A 25,158-nucleotide genomic window follows, 5' to 3' on the forward strand; every position below is an offset into this window, starting at 1 on the left:
AGACTTATGGGGAACATCAGTTAAAGTAATTAGTCATGTCATAGATATAATAGCACCTTACTTGGCTGTAATATATAATATTTCAATTTCACAAGGCTCCTTTCCAGATCTTATGAAATGTAGCAAAGTCATACCGCTTTTTAAATCGGGCGATTCGAGTGATATAACCAATTTCCTTCAAGCTAATGTTAAATGATCTACTGGGACACTTCAACAGACATAGATTACCTACAAGCAAATAGTTCGGTTTCACAAGGGGCCGTTCCACGACCGATGCTGCTTCGGTACTCATTAAACATATATATAATGTTTGGGAAAATTCTTGTGATGCAATTGGCATATTTTGTGATCTTTCAAAAGCCTTTGATTGTGTGGATCATGGAACGCTCATTTTGAAATTAGAACACTATGGTTTGTCTATAAATGCCCTAAACTTTATGTCTTCTTACCTTAGCAATAGAACACAAACAGTTGTTGTTAACAAAACTCGCTCTAGTGGGACTGTAGTCCAATTAGGAGTGCCACAAGGCTCTATTTTAGGTCCATTCCTGTTTTTGGTTTATATAAATGATTTGCCATGTATAGTAGAAAACTTTTGTGAAATAGTACTTTTTGCTGATGATACATCACTGCTTTTTAATGTTGACCGAAAATCTACGGATTACAAATATTACAATGTAATTAATAGCACGTTAGCTGCAGTGGTTTACTGTCAACAATTTACTTCTTAATTCTAAGAAAACCAAATGTATTCGATTTTCTCTGCCGAATGTTAAACCAATCGATACAAAAATACTTTTGAATGATGAATGCTTAGAGATGGTAGATACAACACTGTTCCTTGGTTTAACATTGGACAAAAATCTACAATGGAGTCCTCATATAAGGAAACTAGCAAACAAATTAAGTTCAGCCGCATACGCCGTTAGGAGAATCAGGCAACTGACTAATGTTGAGACAGCTCGCCTAGTGTATCATAGTTATTTTCACAGTGTAATGTCATATGGTATTCTGGTTTGGGGCAAAGCAGCTGACATACAGACTATTTTTGTATTACAAAAGAGAGCCATTCGTTCTATTTACAACTTAGGAACACGTGAATCAGTAAGAGAACTCTTCAAAGAAATTAATATCTTAACTGTAGCTTCCCAATACATCTATGATAGTATCATTTATGTTGTTAAGAATTTAGACTGTTTCACTAAGAATTCTGATATCCATAATTATAACACTAGAAACAAAAATAAGCTTGCCATAAAGAAGTTTCGTGTCCGTAAAGTACAGAAGTCATTTGTTGGGCAATGCATTCATTTTTATAATAAGTTACCTGACACTGCTTTGAGATTACCCCTCCCAGCTCTTAAGAACTACTTATAGACGGAGAGCTGGCAGGATTTTGGAGTAGGTCCTTGAGGCAACCTGGAAAGGTGCTCAGATGCTTCTCTGATCATAGCCAACATCAGGTCTGCAAGTCTGGCAGCTGGGGAGCGGGGCTTTATCGAGCTATGAATTTTTAAAGATTTAATTTTTTGAGGCCCAAAAAAGGTGTTTGAGGCAACCTGGAATTATTAAAAAGTGAAAATAGAGTTCCTCAGAAGTCGCATAGTATTTATGCCAGATCATTTGGCCGGGTCCTTCACCGTGCCAGAACGGTACAAAGTGGTAAAAAAAAAAATTCCAAAAAAGGTTCTTGAGGCAGTCTGTCATTTTTACCAGTGAAAGATAAGGGTCTAAATAGCCACGGAAAAATAATGCCATGACATGAGGTGGGGTCCGTACCCTGCCATTCGATCTTGAAAGTCATTTTTTTAGTTTTTCGTAAATAACTCGTAAACGGTGGCCCACAGCAAAAAAATATGTTAAACAGAAAATATCTACATAAAATTTCCTACAAGAAAGGTTATATACGTTTTTTCGATAGGATCAATATATAAACGGATAATTTAGTAAGAAAGTTTTTTTTAATCGATTACATGCTCCGTTTTTCGTCAATACCTCGTAAACGGTGGCCCACAGCAAAAAATTATGTTAAACAGAAAATATCTACATAAAATTTCCTATAAGAAAGGTTATATAACTTTTTTCGCTAGGATCAATTTTTTAGTTGGAAAGTATTTTTAAATAAATATTTGAGCCGTTTTTTGTTGATAACTCAAAAACGGTGGCTCACAGCCAAAAATAATGTTAGACAGAATTAATCTACATAATATTTTCTACAAGAAAGGTTCTATAAGATTTTTCACTAGGATCAATATTTTAGTTGGAAAGTATTTTTGAATAGATTTCATGGGCCGTTTTTTGTTAATAACTCGAAATCGGTGGCTTACAGCCAAAAGTAATGATTCACAGAATTAATCTTCATAATATTTCCTACAAGAAAGATTCTATAATATTTTTCGCTAGGATCAATATTTTAGTTGGAAAGTATTTTTCCAACTTCCCGGACCGCCGGCGAGTCGATCAGGGACGCTCCGGGCCTTAGGCCCTACGCGGAGCTCGGCCTTCGGCCTTCGCTCGGCTCCGAAGCTCCACCGTCGGGCCTTCGGCCCGCCGGTTACGCTTGTTTAAGACACTTTTGTAAGGAAATTGTATGGGAGCACTTTATGCCCGCAGTGAAATTACTTGGATTTGGCCCGGGTGGGAGCCTAAAGGTGAGCTCCGTTCCTGCGGCCCTCCGCGGGGTCGGCCTTCGGCCTCCCACCCTGAAGCTCGCCCTTCGGGCTCGCGAAAATACTAGAAAAAATTATTTTGCCATAACGGCGGCCATCTTGGATTTTCGATAAAATTTTTTTGACATTTTGTATTCTAGGGGCCCATACATCTCCGCATGCAAAATTTCAGCGCGCTCGGACCAACTTGAAAAAAAAAGTCGGCCATTTTGAATTTTTTTGATGCAACTTTTTTCTACTCGGGCTCCTGTATGACATTTGATCGAGCACCCCCCGGCTATCTCTTACGGTTTAAAAGTTGCCATACAAAAAAAGTGGAAATTTTTTTCACATTTGTAGCATTTTTCAAAAAAAATTTATATCATTTTATTCTAGACCCTAGAGAGATTCTATGACCAAAATCTGAGCACTCTAGGATAAACTTGAAAAATCGACAAAAAAAAAAGTCGGCCATTTTGAAAAAAAAAAATGGCGGCTTCAAAAACTATCCAGGGTCTTCTATGACATTTGGTCGAGCACCCCCCCAATATCTCCCCCCGTTTAGCCAGGCCGTCCAACATTTTTTGACCCAAGAGTCGCAGACCAAATTCCATATTTTTCCCACACGTCTCCCCGCTCCCTCTATACAAAGACACTTCGACCGTCGAAATCGGTTTAGCCGTTCTCCAGATATAGGGAGAGGTTAGAAATCAGTGGGGTTGCAGCTATATATAAGACCGTATGCCTGTTTGCCACCCACGGGATCAAGATTTGTTAAGTCGCAGTATACAGCATTTCTCGGAACTATCTAGCTACTTACGAAAGCAAGGAGCGCCGGACGATCGAACGCAAGTCCGTTGGGCGCAGACTGAGCGGGCCCGTATCAACAGTGTATTTTATTCGAATTTTAGGTGCTTTAAAAAAATGTCTGTCGACAGACAGGTATGTCCTATATGTATAATTTTTTTCTTATATGTCAACAAGAAGTTCTAGTTTAGGATAATATTATTTAAGAGTTACAATAAATGCAGGAATCGCAGGAAAAATACATAATGTAAACCTCTTTTTATCGAAAAAATGGGGAAGATACGGAAGGTTATTTATCCACCATTTCAAATAAATCTTAAAATGTCAAACTATGATTACCTCGTACAGCACGGGGAGCATATCGCACTATTTGTAAGTGCGATATCCGGACGGCCTGATATTTTTTCGTCTATCGCGCGACCATGCTTCCCGTGCTGGATATAACAAATAGGATTGTGATTTGTGATCATTTATTACCCCAAATAACATATTTAACAGCACAATCACGATTCTAAACGAGTGATCCCACTACGAAATTTGAAAACGTCTACCGAAAAAACTGATTTGTTTTAAGTATAAAAAAACATATTTTAAAATATTATATTATGATTAACTAGCTTAAGATATGTTCTTTTAGAAACATTATCAGTTTTTTAATAATCACTTAAGTATAGTTTCATTATAGTTTTGAATGAAAAATGTTACATTTTGCAAAAAACGCTCTTCTTTAGGAATAAGGCCTCTTAACCTTGGTTGATTCCGTTTCGCGCTACTTAGATAGAGGGATGCAGGTGGACGTGCTGTACTTTTGTTTAAAAAAAGCCTTTGATCGCGTAGATAACGACGTACTCTTAAGCAAATTATGCAGCATTGGTTTCTCGCCTAAACTGCTTTGCCTTTTTGCTAGTTATCTACGTGATAGACGGCAATATGTGCAGCACAGATGCTTTGTGTCGAGTGCCTACCCCACCCGTTCCGGGGTCAGTCAGGGCTCTATTCTGGGTCCTCTGCTCTTTGGTGTTATGGTCAATGATCTTGCCTTGGTGCCTAAGCATGCGCAATGCCTACTCTATGCTGACGACCTGAAACTAATTTACAGGGTCCAGGAAGATTCTGACTTACAATCTTTACAAAGTGATATTGATCGGGTTTATGAATTGAGTCTTGTAAACAAACTTCTGAAACTTCAGTTCAATGTTGACAACTGTGCGGTTATGTTTTAGATTCCCACCTTAACTTTCATGAGCACATGACAATGCTTGCTGCAGACTGTTACCGCAGGCTTGGGTTTGTTGTCCGCAACGCCAAAGAATTGACAATCCCAGGGACATAAAGCTTCTTTATACTACCCTGGTGAGAAGTAAGCTTGAGACAGCCTCAGCCGTTTGGAATCCCCTGCTCGAAAAGGTCCAAAAAACATTTTTGCGTTTCTTTTATAAAAAAATGTACGGGTATTACCGATTCTTGTACGCAACAAAATTCCTTTTGGGGACGTTGGGTTTCTTCTCGTTAGAAGTTAGGCGTAATGTCGTGCTGATGTCTGTTGCATGTGGTATTTTGAAGGGGGAGTCAGATTGCCCGGTTTTAGTATCCCAGCTGGTCCGTTTATTTGTTCTCTCTGTGACGAACATCGATTTAAACTTCCCTAGATACACTATCGCCTACAAATTCGACACTCAAAAGTGTCCGATCGCTTAGTTGCAAATGTGTGCGTCTAGTTGACAAACGAAAACTTCGCAATGTAGTAAAAACTACTTTAATTTTTTTACAAAAACAACGTTATTTCTTAGTACTTAGAGTTCAATTTCAAATGCAAGCAATTGGCGGTTATGACATTAATGAATGTGATCATCGCGAAAGCCATAAAATTTTATGACTGCAGATCGCAGGTGTGCATATTTTTAAACAAATCTACGTCTTATTGCAACCAACATAAGTTTAATTTCGTTCGCGCTGCAACAATCTAAACGCCATTTTTAAATTGGGAACGAGGATGGACAGAGGCATCATGGGAGTCGCGCTATGAGATGAAAGGCGAGAATGAGGAAATTTGCGGTATTTTTGCGAAAAACTGTTTAAATATATATATAAATATATATAAATATATATATATATATATATATATATATATATATATATATATATGTGTGTGTGTGTGTGTGTGTGTGTGTGTATGTATTTTTATAAATAAATAAATAGATATTGGGGACACCTTACACAGATCAACTTAGCCCCAAACTAAGCAAAGCTTGTACTATGGGTACTAAACGACGATATACATACTTAAATAGATAAATACATACTTATATACATAGGATACATCCATGACTCAGGAACAAATATCTGTGTGTGCGTGTAGTGAGTGTATGTGTAGCGATTATGTGAAGGTAAACAGTTGAGGGATTGTATGTGGTGTGTGTGAGGGATGGTGCACTTGGAGAATATGAATTAAGTAGCTATTAAAACAAAGAAGAATTGAATGATGACATTAATTTATTATTCTACGTAATTTCTTTCAAAGCTTTGTGTGGGTAAATCTTCTCTCCGCTCCTCAGCTATAATCTTGCTCCATTTTTCCCTTTCAACGTCTTGTTTTGGGAATCTGGAATAAAAACCTTTTTTATTACTTAAAAACGAATTTGCTATTCCCGGGTTGTTTCTTTTTATAATTAAAGTAATTTATGAGATATGTATTAATATTATTGAATTGAAATCATTTATTTCAGACTTATTGGTCCATAATAATAAATAAATACATACACTAATAATATGAAATAGGCTTCTTTTACAAAAAATATAAATTAGCGACTCCATCATTCCATTTTTAACTATGTTCCACTTCATCCATCTTTTGTCGCCGTCCGCTCATTACTAGTATAGCGCGAGAGAAAGAGACAAACTGCGTAAGACCAAATCAAGGAATTTACTTTAATTATTCTAGAAAATAAATGTTTTTAGTAAGTTAGGAAGCCATTTTGGCCACAAATGCATAACATTATAAAATTATTAACAATTACTTACCGGAAATACGATACGTCATCCTTTTTTAACGTATATAAGGTGTTATTTTTGCACTTTTTTACGGAGCACTTAGGCGAGAGGAGAGGGCGCTAGTAGTAGCCGAGTAAACATTGACTCCGTGAAGAATATTTAATTAAAAAAAGAAAGTGTTACTAATAATCGAACTAAGTGCTATTAAAGATAGTTACAATTATGTTTGTCGTGCACAAGTGGTATCCGCTCAAGATTCGGACTACGTAAGCGAATATCAATAAATAAAAATCTACCCATAATCTACTCATAATCATTCGCGTACGAGGCAAAAACTTAGTGAAAAGTGATCTTGTGGTACGGAATCATAGTGAAATCAACCATTTAGTGATAAAAACAATATCTCCAGTTATCAAACTCTGTGTAACATCAAACTATAAATAATATATTTTAAGATCAAAATTGCAACTCATCGATATACTGAGTATTGAGAACAGCGCCATCTGTTATCATAGTGACGAACCAACAACTAAGTAAGCGCATTAACCTCAAGTAGTCTCATCCTAGTTCTGAACAAAACCGCAAGATGGCGCTAATATGTGAAGGTTGTCGTGTGGAAATAGGAGAGAAGAGATACCTAACGTGCTCATCTTGTCGCTTGTGCTATGATCTGGACTGTGTCAGGGTCCCAGTTAAATTATTCGATAACGTCATGTCTCCTGAACGGAAACGAAATTGGAAATGTCCACAATGCCGATCGAAGGAGCCTAAGGGAAATAACGCAAATACTCCAGTGCGAATGAACTTACAGCAGAACGAGTTCTCTTCAACATACGCCGACGAACCTGCTATAGCAGATAACTCTAACGTTACTATAAGGAAAAGACCGGTCCCCCAAAATAAACCAGAATCTCTAAGCGACAGTGACTCTACTCTGTCCCCCAGGGGCATACATTCCGGCAGGAATCTCTACAAGGTTCCAAATACTCATATACATTGACACCCTCCAGCGAAGATAAGCAACCTGATGACCAAATATCACTAACAAAATTTAGACTTATGATGGAGGAAAACAATAAACACCTCGTATCAATATTACAGACGTCTATACAAACACAAATGCAAATTGCCATATCTGATATAAAATCAAACTTTGAGTTGAACTTTAAAAAGATATCTACGGAACAGACAGAACTTAAACAAAATATAATCGACATAAATTGTAAAATTGAAACACTGAACCAAAAATGTTATGCGCTACAAACTGAAAATGAAACCCTACGAACCCAGATTCAGGAATTAAACAAAATTACAAGTAATGAGAAAACTATGAACTCATCTGAAAAGGTGTTAGTCTTACACGGCCTAGCAGAAAACTACTGGGAAAGCGAAAATGACATCATAGAAAAAATTTCCAACATTTGCTACGACCTCTTATACTTTAACGTAGCGGGATATATAGATACAATATCATTTATCGGCAAAAAAGGAAGAACTAGACCAGTCAAAATTGAATTTATATGTAAAAGGGTAAAAAAATATATATTGGAAAACAGGGAAACCTTCAAAGAAGCGGGCCTTAGCGTAACTGAATTCCTCAGCCCTGCGGACCTGAAGAAAAAGCAGGAACTACGACGAATCCTACAAAAAGCAAGAAGAGAAGGCTGTCACGCAACAATTAGAAATGACCGTTTATTTATAAATGGAAAACCGTACATTGAAGAAACCGGAAGCACCCACGTCATGAAGCAACCCGCCGAGGACACCGTAACCTGCTCACAAGTGCACAAAATGAACGACCGACAAAAAGTACCCGAGCTACAGTCGCTACAGACAATACCTACTCACTCATCGGCTCCGCTGGCATCGACGTCAAGTACGACAACTCAACCTCCAAATGAAGACGCTACAAGAAAAACATTTTTTCGAGCCTAACTTCGGCATTTTGTACCAAAATATGCAAAGCGTATGGAATAAAATTCATATATTAGAGGCATTTACAGAAGATTATCCACAAACCCACGTCATATGTGTTTCTGAGTCATGGTTAAATAAAATAAAAAAAGACTTAGTAAACATTACTAACTATAACATATGCTCGTTCTTTTGCCGCGAACATCATGAAGGCGGCGGTGTATTCATAATGTTAAAGCGTGGTATTGAATATTTTGAGAGGCCTGATATTACATCATTATCTTTAGAAATGATTTTCGAGGTGTGTGCAGTTGAATTGCCAAAACACAATCTGCTAATAATTAATATTTACTGGCCAAATTGTAAACGGGAAACAGAAACTTTCTTTACTCGCCTAAATCAATTATTAAGTATAATTGCATGTAAAGACAAGAAAAAACGTGTAATAATTGGAGGTGACCTAAATATAAATTTTCTTTCAGATAGTAGTGAAAAACATAGAATATGTAACTTGATGCTATCGCATAATTTCCACCAAAGAGTTCAGGATCCCACAAGGGTAACGCATTCAAGCTCTACTTGTATAGATTTATTGTTTACAAATTTTAAAACTACGGGCTGGAAAGTGAATGTAAACGAATTAGGCTTCTCAGACCACAAGGGTGTCTTGATAAGTACACCAACAGTTTCATTAAGTACACAACCTTGGGTTATACGGAAAAGATTATTTAATGATAAAAATATAAGTAATTTTAAAAACGAACTTCAACAAATTAAATGGGATACAATTATTAATATAAATAAAACCGTAAATGATAATTATAATTCATTCGAAAACACTTTGAAAGATCTCCTTGATAAATGCATTCCAAAAATTGACATAACATTAAAACCAAAAAAATCTTATCTAACACCGGGATTAAAAATATCTTGCCGTAACAAAAGGCTATTAAAAAAACTAGTACAACAGTCAGAAAATACTATATTAAGAAATTACTATAAATTATATTGCAAAATACTGAAAAAAGCAATACATAAATCAAAAAAACTGCACAACAAGAGCCAGTTCTATAACTCCCAAAATAAAACTAAAACTATGTGGCACATAATAAATAATGAGACAAATAAAAACACATCACAAAATAAAATAAACTTTAAAATCAAAACACCTGACCAAAACTCAATTAACGATCCCCAAAAAATAGCCAACATATTTAATGGTTTTTTCTCCTCCATTGGAAACGATTGCTCTACCCCAGTAAACAGGCAACCTCTAATAAACTCAATAAATAACTCATTCTTCCTCCGGCCTGCTCAACCTGAAGAAGTATTCAAAATTCTAAAAAATCTTAAAAATAAATCGACCTTCGGCATAGATGAGATCCCCCCAGTTCTATTAAAATCATGCGCAGAATCTTTATGCAGCCCCTACACTTTTCTATTAAATCAATCCTTTTCTCAAGGTATTTTTCCCGATGCGTTAAAAATCTCATTAATAAAACCCATCCACAAAAAGGGAGATACCTCAGAGATAAACAACTACCGACCAATCTCTCTATTACCCACGTCGTCGAAAATTTTTGAAACCGCTATGGTAAAGCGCCTTTACGCCTTTTGTGAAAAATTCAAAATCTTTAGTGAAAACCAAAATGGCTTTAGGAAAAATCATTCGACGACCTTAGCAATCTATAAATATGCCTTAGAGATATTTAATATTATAAATGATAAACAATACGCTGTGGGTCTCTTACTCGACATGAGTAAGGCTTACGATAGAGTCCGTTATGAAATCCTTTTAGATAAATTATATAACATAGGTGTTAGAGGTATTGCGCTGGACTGGTTTAAGTCTTATTTGAGTAATCGTTCCCAGTATGTAGAAATAGAGTATAGGGACTTCGATAGAGCAACAATACAACACATCAGATCTGATAAAGTCCCCGTTAGAGGGTCTATCCCTCAAGGCAGCGTCTTAGGTTGTATTCTATTTATCATCTACATAAATGATCTTCCTAAGATACTGGACCAACATAGCACGCTTTTCGCAGATGATATGTCTATAATGTTCTCATGTGCTACTACTATAGAAGTTGAGAATAAATTACAGTCAACCTTAGATAAAATTACAAATTGGCTACATTCCCATAACCTAGAGCTCAATATAAATAAAACAAAAATCATCGAATTTAAACCTCATCAAAAATCATCACTGGCAATAGACTTTCAATATAAAAATTCTAAATTAGATACAGTGAGCTCTGCCACCCTATTAGGAATAGAATTAGACTCTAATATGAGCTGGAAAGAACATATTATAAAATTGTCAAAAAAATTATCATCCTTTATATTCGCTCTTCAGCATCTAAAGCGAGTCTCGGATCTACAGACATCCCTTGCAGCATATTACGCATATGCATATTCACGTATATCGTATGGCCTGGTTCTTTGGGGAAATAGCTGCGATATTGAAAAAGTATTCATTCTGCAAAAAAAATGCATCAGAACTCTAGTAAACATAGATCAGATGGAATCATGTAAACCTTATTTTATTAAACTTGAAATATTGACCGTTGCGTGTATGTATATATTCGAATCATGTAAATTCGTTAGGAAACACCTAGATTTGTACTCATACCAAGATACAACCCAAATTAAAAGAAATAACCGTAATGTTAACCAACTAAAATTGCCTTTTTCTAAACTAAAACTTGTCACAAGTAGCCCACATTTTATGACTATAAAAATCTACAATCACCTTCCGAACTCTATTAAAGAACTGCAAAACATTAATCAATTTAAAAAACATCTGAAACAGTTTTTAGTTAACGAGTGTTTCTATAATATGAACGAATATTTTAGTCAGTAAGTGAAAATACAATAGTGCTTTATTTTTTGTAAGGAAATAATGTAATAGTATTAGTAAGACCAAATGATAATTATTGAATGTATGTTAATGTAACGAAATGTGTAAAATAATGTATATAATCATATTTTAATCTAAGTAATTACCTACTTGTAGCCCTCTATATTGCTGTGCCCTTACAGGGTGTCACATGTATACCTATATGTTCCACTCCACCCAATGCCTGTAATGTGATATGCAATAAATAATTCTAATTCTAATTCTAATTCTAGGCATGTTGCCGACACGGCGGATGAAGCGCTACTGACCGCCCAATTGTGCTTAGAACATTTTCAAGCACAATTTGCTGCGGACACATTCTAAGCCATGATGGTGCATCTAGGTAGTTTAGATCGATGGTGACGAAATATGCTTTTCGTGAATGTAGGCACCCCCTACTGGCGGTGCCGGCCGCTCGAACCGTGTTTTGCCGCAAGTAACCGCTAGTTCGTGCACTGCAAATAGTGAATGAGTTTTTAGACGTGGCACCTAATGTTGATATTCTTGCGAGCAGATGGGCGTTTATACGCGTTTATATCGCATTATACTCTAATTTGCTTCTGACATACGCATTATACAATAGTAGGGCAATTTTCACGTCACTGAATTGTGCGGCTGTTCTCATGATAAAATCTAACGTCTTGTTAGCCTTCTTGCAAATGCTTATGATGTGATCGTGCATGTTGAGCTTAGTATCCAACCCAATACCAAGATCTTGGATGGCGGAAACGTGCTCCAGCGGAACGCCAGAAAGATGGTAGCTCGCTGTGATCGGGTTTTTTGACCTAGTAAATGTGATGGCTTTACATTTCTTAGCGTTAAGCTCCAGCTTGTTCTTAGCGCTCCATCGTGACACTGTATCCACCATCTGCTGGAGAAAGTCGCAGTCCAAGGAACTATCTATTGGCAACATTAACTTGAGATCGTCAGCAAAGAGGAGAAAATGCGCCCCAACAATACTACTGCAAAGGTCGTTTACCATAATAAGAAACTGTGTCGGACCCAAGTTGCTCCCCTGGCTAACTCCCGAACGCGTATAATATTTTCTAGACCGGAAGTTCGACATTTGCACGTATTGGCTACGATCTTTCAAGTAATTAGCAAAAAACGACAAGAGCTTTGGGGTGAAACCGAGTGCTGCAAATTTCTGCAGTAGTACGTCATTGTCGACCAAGTCGAATGCCTTTTTGAAATCGAAGTATAACGCATCTACTTGGTGGTGCGAGTCCATCTTTTCCAACATGTAATCAAAAAAACAGATATGGTTCGTGGCAGTAGACCGGGCTATACGAGCGTCATGTTTTGATTTTGCTGTTTATTTAATATTTAATTTTGTGTTACTTGTAATGTTTATTTAAAATTCACGGTGCTTTAGTTTTGTAGGTATACTGTCATACTGTGTAATTTTCTTTGTGTAAATAAATAAATAAATCTACTTAAATATTATTGATCCTAGCGAAAAAACGTACAAAACTTTTATTGTAGCATATTTTATGTTTGTTATTCCCGTTGAAGATTGATTTAGCTGTGGACCACCGTTTTCGAGTTATTTGCAAAAAACGGCTCGTGTAATCTATTTAAAATACTGTCCTACTAAAATATTGATCCTAACGAAAAATCTTACATAACGTTTCTTGTAGCAAATATTATATAGATTATTTCTGTTTAATATTATTTCTGGTAATGGGGCACCGTTTTTGATGTTATTAACAAAAAGCGGCCCATGTAATCTATTTCAAAATATGTACTTTCCAACTAAAATATTTATCCTAGCGAAAAAACGTATAGAACCTTTCTTAAAGGAAATTTTATGTAGATTTTATTCTCGTGAACATTTTATTTAGCTGTGGGCCACCGTTTACGAGGTATTTACAAAAAACGGCTAACGAAATCTATTTAAAAATATTTTCCAACTAAAATATTGATCCTAGCGAAAAATCTTACAGAACCTTTCTTGTAGGAAATATTATGACGATTAATTCTGTATATCGTTATTTTTTGCTGTGAGCCACCGTTTTTGAGTTATCAACAAAAAGCGGCCCATTTTAAAATACTTTCCAACTAAAATATTGATTCTAGCGAAAAAACGTATACTTAGAACCTTTCTTGTAGGAAATCTTATGTAGATTTTTTCTCGTGAACATTTTATTTAGCTGTAGGCCACCTTTTACGAGGTATTTACAAAAAACGGCCCATGAAATCTATTTAAAAATACTTCCCAACTAAAATATTGATCCTAGCGAAAAATATTATAGAACCTTTCTTGTAGGAAATATTATGAAGATTAATTCTGTGTAACATTAGTTTTGGCTGTGAGCCACCGATTTCGAGTTATTAACAAAAAACGGCCCATGAAATTTATTTAAAAATAATTTCCAACTAAAATATTGATTCTAGCGAAAAATGTTATAGAACCCTTCTTGTATGAAATATTATGTAGATTAATTTTGTGTAACATTAGTTTTGGCTGTGAGCCACCGATTTCGAGTTATTAACAAAAAACGGCCCATGTAATCTATTTAAAAATACTTTCCAACTAAAATATTGATTCTAGCGAAAAATGTTATAGAACGTTTCTTGTGGGAAATATTATGTAGATTAATTCTGTATAACATTATTTTTGGCTGTGGGCCACCGATTTCGAGTTATTAACAAAAAACTGCCCATGAAATGTATTTAAAAATACTTTTCAACTAAAATATTGATTCTAGCGAAAAAACGTATAGAATCTTTCTTGTAGGAAATATTATGTAGATTAATTCTGTCTAACATTATTTTTGGCTGTGAGCCACCGTTTTTGAGTTATCAACAAAAAACGGCCCAAATATCTATTTAAAAATACTTTCCAACTAAAAAATTGATCCTAGCGAAAAAAGTTATATAACCTTTCTTATAGGAAATTTTATGTAGATATTTTCTGTTTAACATAATTTTTTGCTGTGGGCCACCGTTTACGAGGTATTGACGAAAAACGGAGCATGTAATCGATTAAAAAAAACTTTCTTACTAAATTATCCATTTATATATTGATCCTATCGAAAAAACGTACAAAACCTTTCTTGTAGGAAATTTTATGTAGATATTTTCTGTTTAACATATTTTTTTGCTGTGGGCCACCGTTTACGAGTTATTTACGAAAAACTAAAAAATTGACTTTCAAGATCGAATGGCAGGGTACGGACCCCACCTCATGTCATGGCATTATTTTTCCATGGCTATTTAGACCCTCATCTTTCACTGGTAAAAATGACAGACTGCCTCAAGAACCTTTTTTGGAATTTTTTTTTTACCACTTTGTACCGTTCTGGCACGGTGAAGGACCCGGCCAAATGATCTGGCATAAATACTATGCGACTTCTGAGGAACTCTATTTTCACTTTTTAATAATTCCAGGTTGCCTCAAACACCTTTTTTGGGCCTCAAAAAATTAAATCTTTAAAAATTCATAGCTCGATAAAGCCCCGCTCCCCAGCTGCCAGACTTGCAGACCTGATGTTGGCTATGATCAGAGAAGCATCTGAGCACCTTTCCAGGTTGCCTCAAGGACCTACTCCAAAATCCTGCCAGCTCTTGGACCATTAAAAAAATCATTGATGTTAAAGGCTTATTACAGAGTCGAGGACTATTTGACAGACAAACATGCATGGCCCGAACCAGAAACTACAAAAAACGAATAGCAATTAAAATATGTAATTGTATTACTTATGTGTAGAGGACACAGTTCAGATAAGAAAGCACATCAAATATTTTATATTTTATGTTGTGTAAATTACATATTTAATGACATTGAGATTCATATTATCTTTTTCTTCTGTGACAATTTGATATGTTTTCTCTGAAGAAGAACGACGTATTATTAAGCAATAATATAATTTATTGAAATTAATTTCCATAGAGTACCTAGTCTGTTCATATTCTTTGATGAATACTTTTGCATGTTAAATTGTATCTTATTATTTAATGCATGTTAATTATTAGATGTAATGTTTTGAAAAGAAGTTGCCCGCCGAGTTTCTTGCCGGTCCCATAGTGGATACCCCCCTCCCAACTGAGGGGGGACTGAAATCTTCTCGAGGCTGAGGCGTAGGGTTAGAGCCGGCGTAGCTTTATTTGACGTTCATATGCGCATTGTAATATGCCTACTTGAAAAATTAATATTTAATTTTCATTGAATATGGCTTTTGAGCTATATTTTTTATTAACTGAGCTATGTGACCATATTTTTTGTTTAAAGTTAATTTCGCAACTATTTGATTGTAATGTAATGGACGAATTTCTGAAAATTTTCGTCGAATAATTTTGCGATTTTTCATTTTTCTCCGTTTTTTTCTATGAACGGGCAAAAAGTTTGTTCCATAAATAAATAACCTATCCTCGAATTATATGAAAACGATACCAAACTCGATCTGGTAACATTCTGGGCGAAGATATGGAGCCCAGAATGTAGTGCGGGAGATGTACCTTTACCCCCCTTCCCCTCCTACCTGTCGGGGGGTACCGCGTGTCAACCGAGCTTAAATAGCTCAGAATGACCCAAGGAACAACTGTGCCAAGTGGCTTCCTTTGCGAACATTTTGCAATGTCGTCCATACAAATCTGCCAGTAATGACCCCACTATGAGACGACACTCGCGACTCTCGCGAGCGAGGGCATGGTATATTGTTTTCACCGCACGTCGCAGCAACTGGTAAAGGCTCTTTGCTATTCGAAAACATAGCAAAATTGCATTTTATCCAAAAGAGTGCAAAGTAATTTCATACAAATTTAAACTTGATGTCTTAAGCTGGCTGGTAGATTTTACCTGTACCTAAATGATGATTTTGAATCATAAATAATGTATAAATTGATGGGTTTGATATAGTTTGATGTTTTATAGTCAGTATTTTGTTCGAGTTGGTGGGTGAAAAATTTTGTTTCACTCGGTAGCAAATTTTGTTTAACCTTCGTGCCTTGAAACCCTCGCAACGCCGAAAATTCCACTTTTTGAACCACTCGCTGCGCTCGCGGTTCAATGCTGGAATTTTTTGCTCGGGTATCAATATTAGCACGTGCGGTTTAACAACAACGTTGCTCCCTTGTAAAACAAATATCTATTAATCTGTAATGCTGCTCCCACGCTGGCTGATATAAATGTTATAATGTATAACAGCCCATGAGCCCAGTGTGGTCGGAGCGGAGCAGGAGGGCTTATTAAGGGCTTGGCTTTTGTGAGAATTTAATAATTTGTGTACAGTAATCCTGTATGAACCGCATTATCATTATCACTATACCTAGTACCTACTCGTGGATACACGAGTATGAGTGAGCAACACCGCAGACTCCGTAACGTGTCCTCGGACACCGGTTGCCTAAATATTAGGGTCATCGCGGAGACTCGCATTTGCCTTTCCTGTTCTTAATAAGGATTCGTTTCAGAGTAGGCGTTGTTTACTAACCTTCACAGATACAGGCCAAATTATCATCTAAGTAAGAACATGAATCTACTACGCACAGACTTCAGGTTTTTGCATTTTTTTTGTTGCATTTAACACGTTGTTAGGCTCATCAACAGATGCTGCCTGATGAACTAGCTAACTAGGTATTTTGGCTCATTGATGCAAAGCGAATTTAACTTTGGCCTTTGAACCGAGAGCACGCCACCTGTCCCGATCCTGTGCAGCCTCCTGCCAGTCACTGACGTGAAGCTATGCAGGTCCGCCGCCACACAGCCCTCCCAGCGATACTGGGTCGACGCGCCACCAGGCCACCAGCCACCAGACCCAAGAACCCTCTTTGACAGCCCGATCGTCTCCCATTATAGGTAGGCAAGTGTCTGAACAAGTGAGGACTGTGGGCTTTCGTTTCGCCGATGATATTGGGTTCAATCACTAACTTACCTAAAGAAGCGTAAGACATTTTATTACCGACAGTCCCACATACCGTATACATACATATTGGATCGTTTTCGACCAGCTGACAAAACTCGCTCATACTTATTAAAATTAGTGGCAGAATGAGTCGATCTGGCACCTCAAGGAGTACCAATAAGGTTTGGGTCGAGTTTGAGATCAGTGATCATTTGATAAATAAGAAAACGTTTCATAATAGTTATTTGTTATACAAGGGGGCAAAGTTGTATTTTAACGCCGAGTGTGGAATTGAAAAACGAGCAAGCGAAAGGATTCTATAGTTGAACCACGAGCGAAGCGAGTGGTTTGAGAATAGAATCCTGAACTTGCGAGTTTAGAACGTGGATTAGGATGATAAATCTTTGAAGCGGGTCCATATTGGCTCATATAAAATTATTTGTTATAAAATTATTGTTTATACCGATTTGTGCTCCGAATGATCATTTCTCATAATTTTGTTTTCCCCTCACTAGCTTGGAAACACGTGTTTTGTCCTTTAATACCAGCGGGTAAAAACGCATTTTATCCATTAGTGGATAAAGTAATTTGACCTTGAATAGAGCCAAATTTTCTGCTTTAAAATTGATAAAAATGGGTTAATCTAGTGATGAAGATGTTTTACCACCTGTGGAACTACTGGAAGCAGTAATAAACGCGTTTTTTGCGTTGTATTTTTCTCGCTATAGTGAGGGGAAAAGTTTTGTGTTACACACGAGTGCAAATGTATTTTACTTCTCGTGTAGGTATTGAAAAACTCGCAAGCTCAGGATTCTATTCTCAAACCACTCGCTTCGCTCGTGGTTCAACTATATAATCCTTTCGCTTGCTCGTTTTTCAATTCCACACTCGGCGTTAAAATACAACTTTGCACTCTTGTATAACAAATAACTATTTATTATTATCAATAGTACTACTACCACTGTTCATAATAATCATTTAGTCGAAAATTTTTAATCATAAATTCTATACAAATATTTAATAACATTCATAATTTTGTGTTTAAGAAAATCATTCATCATAAAATTATTTAAAAAGTTTTGGGGAAGTTCTATGAAAAACTTGTGCCATTTATAGAAGCGCGCTTGAAGCTTTTACAGTGACATATACAATCTACATTAAAAATTCGTTTCTGGTTCGCTCACGGTCAACCTAACACGCTCCTTCTCGCTACGCTCGTCGTCGCACCTAACTGGACTGTCACGTCTGTTCTGTTAACAATAATATAACGATAAATTATATTACTCGCAATCGTTATGATCAATAAGTATATAAACATAAACATTAGTATAAAACGTATTTATGATGAATGACATTATGAACATAAGTCATTCGAAGTTACGATAGTTATTAACATAAAATTGTTATAAATAATGATCGTTATAATGTAAAATTGTATGAGAAACATTTTCGGACTACCAATAATCTACATTTCTACAATATATAACAATTTTATATGAACTTTGGCGCACCCCTTTCAAGCATTACCTACTTTTACCATTTACCACCTACCTACCATTTCGTGGTAAACAATATTTATACTGTATTTTTTATAACCATTTGTTTGTATTTTTTATGTCTGTTTACCATGAATAAATGCTTTGTATTGTATTGTATTGTACTTTACCTAGCTTAAATCTCATTTTGGGAGAGAGTGCCGCCCGTAGCCAATATTACATTATTTTACTTGAGGTAAGGTACAGCGGGACAAATCTCGACTGGGAGGCAAATGTAAATGGTCCATTTTTTTCATGTTTTACAATGTTTGCGTTATTAAATAGAGTGTCCACCGGTTATATATGGTAGGCGTGTTCAGTGGTGATATATATGTAGAACTACATTATAGTGTAATAAAGGAAAAAATGGATTAGTTACAATTGCCCAACCCCGAGAGATTTGCCCCGCTGTACCTTACCTAATACTCTATTATGATCCTAAATGTGGCAAACGAGCTAGGCAAGGTAACGAATCACAAGGATACCCAATGGGTACTTGCATGGACGTTGCCGACCTTTAATACAGTACACATTATTGTAAACTAAATTAGAACCCCCGCTGTAACCATATAAGATCAGCTGTGCAAAAAAAAAAACACAAGTTTCAGGAACAGTTACGCTCTTGCTCTTATACGTTCATAATGTAGAGTAGTTAAAATGTGTGGAAGTCTGTCTAGTCGAAAGGCCCCACTTTACCGCATCCCATAAGGACGAGATTGGCAGATGCATGGGATATTCATAAGAACAACTTGCCAAAGCGCCCTTATGGTAAGCGACAAAGTGAGATGTTTTGGTTGGAAAAAATAAGCGCGTTACAAAACACGGAGAAACTAAAAAGCAAAAAATAATAAATCTTTGAATTCAGATTTCTTATCGTATTGCAATAATCTAAACATCCAAATTATAAACAAATCAATTATTTTTGTAGTCGGTACCAGACCTGTTCGTCGCCTTGCTATTGCCTGTTTGCCCCACCCAACCATACACAGGCTGGTACCGACTCCAAAAATAATTGATTTGTTTATAATTTGGATGTTTAGATTATTGCAATACGATAAGAAATCTGAATTCAAAGGTTTATTATTTTTTGCTTTTTAGTTTCTCCGTGTTTTGTAACGCGCTTATTTTTGAAGGCGGTTTTATTTTTTGTTAAAAAGTTAATTTATTTGTTGATTTTTAGTGGTTCCTAGTGATATTATATGTATCAGTCCGAATATATGTACAGTAGTGAAAGAATTATCCTTTAACTCCTAACCATTGAGGAGTTGACCTTCCATCATCAGCTCAGCCACATAAAATTACTACCGTCAGGCGTAAATACTGGTGTACCTTTGAAAAATACACTAAAAACATTACATGTGCCTATAACATTTGAAGAGTTCCCTCGATTTCTCCAAGATCCCATCATCAGACCCTGACTTGGTGCCAATGGGACCATCTCGGGGTTATACCCGTTCGATCAAAAAAAAAATTTTGAAAATCGGTCCACGATTCTCGGAGATATCGAGTAACATACATACAAAAAAAAAAAAAAAAAAAATTCAGTCGAATTGAGAACCTCCTCCTTTTTTGAAGTCGGTTAATAAAGATGAAAGTCTTACATCTTTGTCCCACTGCAGGTGGTAGGGGATCTCGTTGCCGAAGGGGAAGTCGAGATGGCAGTTCATGACGGCGAAGCCCCCGACCGAGGCGCGCAGGCGCTCCGGCGTGTGCGGCAGCAGCGCCCCCGCCGCCGCCGCCGCCGCCGCCGCCGCCGACAACAACAACCACAACACCATCACTGCACTACCTACAGCGGTCACACACTACACTCTTTCGCTTTATTTTTATTACAACTCGACTCATTTCTTTTTTTTTTTAATTAAATCATCGGATATTTTTATTGAAAGTAGATCGCGATCTGGCTTAAGTAAGAGATGTGAGTGAGCCTGCCTGTGCCTGATAAGCCGGTTGACAAGTTCAAATCCCGGCAAGAGCATTAACGCAGCAACGCAGGTATTTGTTCGTTTGCGCTTATTCATATTCTTACATTTAATTGTCGTCTCCACAAATGACATAGGGAAGTTCACAGAGAACAAGTTTGAATTTTGAAATTTATTGTAAATCTTGAAAAATAAATGTAAATAAAGAGGTACTTATTTAATATCTTCAATCTAAAAAGTTCTTTACACATATTGAGTACTTACTAAAAATGATCAGCTAGAGAAAGTGTAACTAAGAACTGAGTCGAGTTCCTCAAAATGTATGGCGACAGAGTTCTTACCAGCACTGGCCGCTGGCGACTAGGCCTGCGAGCTCGCTCCGACTGACCGCCGCGAGAGCAGCCCGCGCGCGCGGCCCGAGCCGTGAGTAATGTCGCTACTTTACCATGCAGGAGCCCACCCGCGCCGCGCTGGGCCTTATTGCGGCGGGGCAAGGCGCAGGAGCAGGCAGCGAGTGTGCCGGAGTCGGCGGAAGCCCGCGCCCACGGCGGCGGTGGGCAAGCATTGTCTACGCGCTCGCGCCGCGCACCGGCCGCCGGGTGACGGGACGGGACCGGTGCCGGGGCGGATGACGTGCGAGTGACGGATGACGGTGCGAGCTGCGGTGCGTTCCGGGGGCATCGGTTGCCGCATGCCTGGAACCATGCGGGCGCGTACGAGTCATTTATCATTAAGTAATTAGAAATAATAGAAATGTGTTAACTCTTCATCCGTCACCACATACGTCGCATTACTATACTTAAATATGTATATGTCCAAAAATAGTCAGTACTTATTTCAATATTTTTTACAGATTTTTTCATGTACTTACTTACTTACTGGTTTTGACACGACTTTGACGCTAGTTTTATGTGTAACTAATTGGCATGCAACTCTAGCGAATTTCAATTCACCTGCATCCCAACAGCAATGAGCAGCATTGAGCTAGAATCAAGCAGTAGCCACAGAATATACCTATGTTAGGGTGTTTCATTTTTCCAAAATTTTGATTTATCTTTGACTTCGCTTTTCTTCTTGTTTCTACACCTATACAGAGCCCATATACCAAAAATCAGGGAAATCGGACAATATTTAGAGGTCGCACACTGTGGCAACTTTTGTCTGAAGAAGTTAGTATGGGCGCAGGAAAGGCTAGAAACAAAACTTATGTAACTTTTTGTAGTAGGTGGTTTAAAAGTGATTTTAATGAAAAGTTTTTATATTTTAAGCAAGTTCTTTTAAAAAAATTACTAGTTGACGTGGCATTTAGTTTCTAGGCAAGGTTCCTTATGGTATTTTTTTGGACGCTCGACTTCCTTCTAAGGAACAAGTTTTTTTGGTTTTTTGTCCAGTTTTTGGCATGAAGCAGTGGTCTCTCGGCCCTCTCGGGCCACTGATAACAGGATAGGTGGATGATATCAATCGGCACATTGGCTATCACCAGGTCCGCCATGGACCGGCTCGGCAAAATATGGAGAATCTTCATCACAAATGCCACTAAAATGCGACTTGTCAGGGCATTAGTATCTCCCAATTTTCCCATATTTCTTTACGGTGCTAAGACGTGGACTTCAAGGGAAAAGAAGATAGATTTCCTAGAAATGTGGTGCTGCAGAAGAAAGCTAAGAGTATCCTGGACAAGGTTCAGATGCGATGGACCAGCCAAGTCAAGGCTGCACTTGCACTTAGTGGCCCACTCTACGAATGCGTAAGGAATGTCGATGCATTGTTAAGCTTGATGAATAAACCACCCCTGGGTGGCTAGCCGAATGGCACAATCGCTCACGAAATGCTCACGAAACGAAGCGCTAGTAGATATCTATCTCTATCGCGCTTGCGTATTGGCGCGACAGAGCCAGCGGCGTATCGCTTTCGTTTGGCGTCGGAGAAATGCCATTCGGCTACGGGGCCTGATGTGACGACCACGACCACTCTGCCAAGAGTGTGACGACAAAGAAGAAAACAAGATCGTTCTTTGACTTAAGTATATTGACCGGGATATAGACCCTACTTACCTTTTTGATTTTTGTCTTCAAACTATTTAATGTCCAGGATGTTAGCGATTATTGTAGCCCTAACACCAGACTTGGGCGATAGTCTAACAATAGTCTATCATACCGCAAAAAAGAGTAAGTATACCTATATATTTAATAATAAAAATTAACGCTCCAATCAAAGATGAAGAGCAAAACGGTTCTCGCTGAAAGTCGTCGAACATCAGAGAAAATGCGTTACTACTTGCGAACAAAAGATAAGGTTGCGGCTTACACAAAATACAAAATACAAAATCATTTATTCAGCAAATAGGCCACGGGGGCACTTTTACATGTCAACATTACAGAGTATTCATTAAAGTTAAACAAATGAAATTAATAGAAATATTAACTAAAAATATTAATCATAAGCAAAGTAGCTATACACTGATATAGAATTAGAGATGTATAAAGTCTCTAAATGTCATATTATTACTAACTATAATCAATACATAAAGAAAGTGCAAACAGATACAAAGATAAAAGAAATCTATAACATGTAAGCTAAATGATGATGATGACTTATTTCATCAAGAATGGATGTTACAACTGTTGTATTTTAAGATTAATACGTTTACTTAGACTTTCAAATAAGTTACAACTACTCTATTGTTTTATTTGAGAATAAAATTGAGTAACATTACTTTTTAGCGACTTTTTTTCAAACTGTTCATCCAGTGCGACCTCTAAACAACGTCCAAATCACTTGAAATTTGGTATATAGGCGTTTAAGATAAGCTAGAACCGAAAGCCGAGCGAAGTCAGAAAAAATATCACAATTTTATTTTTCCCATACAAATATGAAACACCCTAACCTATGTACTTGTATAATAGTGGTGTAAGTAGCGCCCGGCATGTCGATATAGCGCCGGAGGCCTCGTGTTAGTCGTGATCGTACGGAGAGCCGCGCCCGTGTTTTTAGGGTTCCGTTGTCAACTAGGAACCCTTATAGTTTCGCCATGTCTGTCTGTCCGTTAGCACTAGAAAGCTGAAATTTGGTACCAATATGTATATCAATCACGCCGACAAAGTGCAAAAATAAAAAATGGAAAAAAATGTTTTATTAGGGTACCTCCCCTACATGTAAAGTGGGGGCTGATATTTTTTTTCATTCCAACCCCAACTTGTGATATATTGTTGGATAGGTATTTAAAAATGAATATGGGTTTTCTGAGATCGTTTTTTGATAATATTAATATTTTCGGAAATAATCGCTCCTAAAGGAAAAAAAAGTGCGTCCCCCCCCCTCTAACTTTTGAACCATATGTTTAAAAAATATGAAAAAAATCACAAAAGTAGAACTTTATAAATACTTTCTAGGAAAATTGTTTTGAACTTGATAGGTTCAGTAGTTTTTGAGAAAAATACTGAAAACTACGGAACCCTACACTGAGCGTGGCCCGACACGCTCTTGGCCGGTTTTTTTATACCACGTCGGTGGCAAACAGGTATACGGCCCGCCTGATGGAAAGCGGTCACCGTAACCTATGGACGCCCGAATACCGCTCCCGTTACCGCTCCCTCTACCGCTCCCGCGGCCGCCCCGCGCCCGGTCGGCGCACTTCCATCTCGGCAGGACGCGCCTCAAATCCTGTCTTATAGCAATTGAATGCCGTCTGACACTAGTTACATCATTCTAATCTAACATTTACGAATATTTATAAGTACGCTTTCAGTGACTTTCCGATTTTTGACTCTGTCAGTGACTCTTTCATACTCTTTTAGAGAGTCTTTGAGTGACTTTGTCAGTGACTCTTCCAGACTCTTTCAGAGGCTCTTGCAGTGAGTCCTTCTGGGACTCTTTCAGTTGCCTAAACACATTGAACCATTAATATTTTTAGGGTTCCGTAGTCAACTAGGAACCCTTATAGTTTCGCCATGTCTGTCTGTCCGTCTGTCCGTCCGTCCGTCCGTCCGTCCGTCCGTCCGTCCGTCCGTCCGCGGATAATCTCAGTAACCGTAAGCACTAGAAAGCTGAAATTTGGTACCAATATGTATATCAATCACGCCAACAAAGTGCAAAAATAAAAAATGGAAAAATAGTTATTTGTTATACAAGGGGGCAAAGTTGTATTTTAACGTCGAGTGTGGAATTGAAAAACGAGCAAGTGAAAGGATTCTATAGTTGAACCACGAGCGACGCGAGTGGTTCGAGAATAGAATCCTGAACTTGCGAGTTTTTTAACACACGAGAAGTAAAATACATTTGCACCCGAGTGTAACACAAAACTTTTCCCCTCACTATGGCGAGGAAATTACAACGCAAAAAAATGCGTTTATCACTGCTTCCAGTTTCCACAGGTGGTAAATCATCTTAATTACTAGATTCACCTACTTTTACCAATTTTAAAGCAGTTCATTTGACTTTATTCAAGGTCAAATTACTTTACCCACTAGTGGATAAAATGCGTTTTTACCCGCTGGTATTAAAGTACAAAACACGTTTTTCCGAGCTAGTGAGGGGAAAAATGTTTTATTAGGGTACTACCCCCTACCCCTACATGTAAAGTGGGGGCTGATA

General features: G+C 37.4%; 1 protein-coding gene across 3 annotated transcripts in view; it reads right to left on the bottom strand.

The window, feature by feature from the left end:
- Positions 1-20,983, bottom strand: part of LOC125230088 (protein borderless-like) — a 39,053-nt gene extending 18,070 nt beyond the window's left edge. Inside the window, exons 1-2 of one of the 3 annotated variants that reach the window (XM_048135099.1) lie at positions 20,830-20,983; positions 20,245-20,432 (exon numbers count right to left, since the gene is read on the bottom strand). In XM_048135099.1, the coding sequence (XP_047991056.1) occupies positions 20,245-20,421 (177 nt within the window). In that variant the 5' untranslated portion in view covers positions 20,422-20,432; positions 20,830-20,983. Of the gene's footprint in view, positions 1-20,244; positions 20,449-20,829 lie in introns of all 3 variants that reach the window. The other 2 variants (XM_048135116.1, XM_048135108.1) reach the window with 2 other exon arrangements.
- Between the last annotated feature and the right edge of the window lie 4,175 nt (positions 20,984-25,158).

The sequence above is a fragment of the Leguminivora glycinivorella genome, chromosome 1, assembly GCF_023078275.1.
Source record: "Leguminivora glycinivorella isolate SPB_JAAS2020 chromosome 1, LegGlyc_1.1, whole genome shotgun sequence".
In the NCBI taxonomy this organism is placed as follows: Eukaryota; Metazoa; Arthropoda; class Insecta; order Lepidoptera; family Tortricidae; genus Leguminivora; species Leguminivora glycinivorella.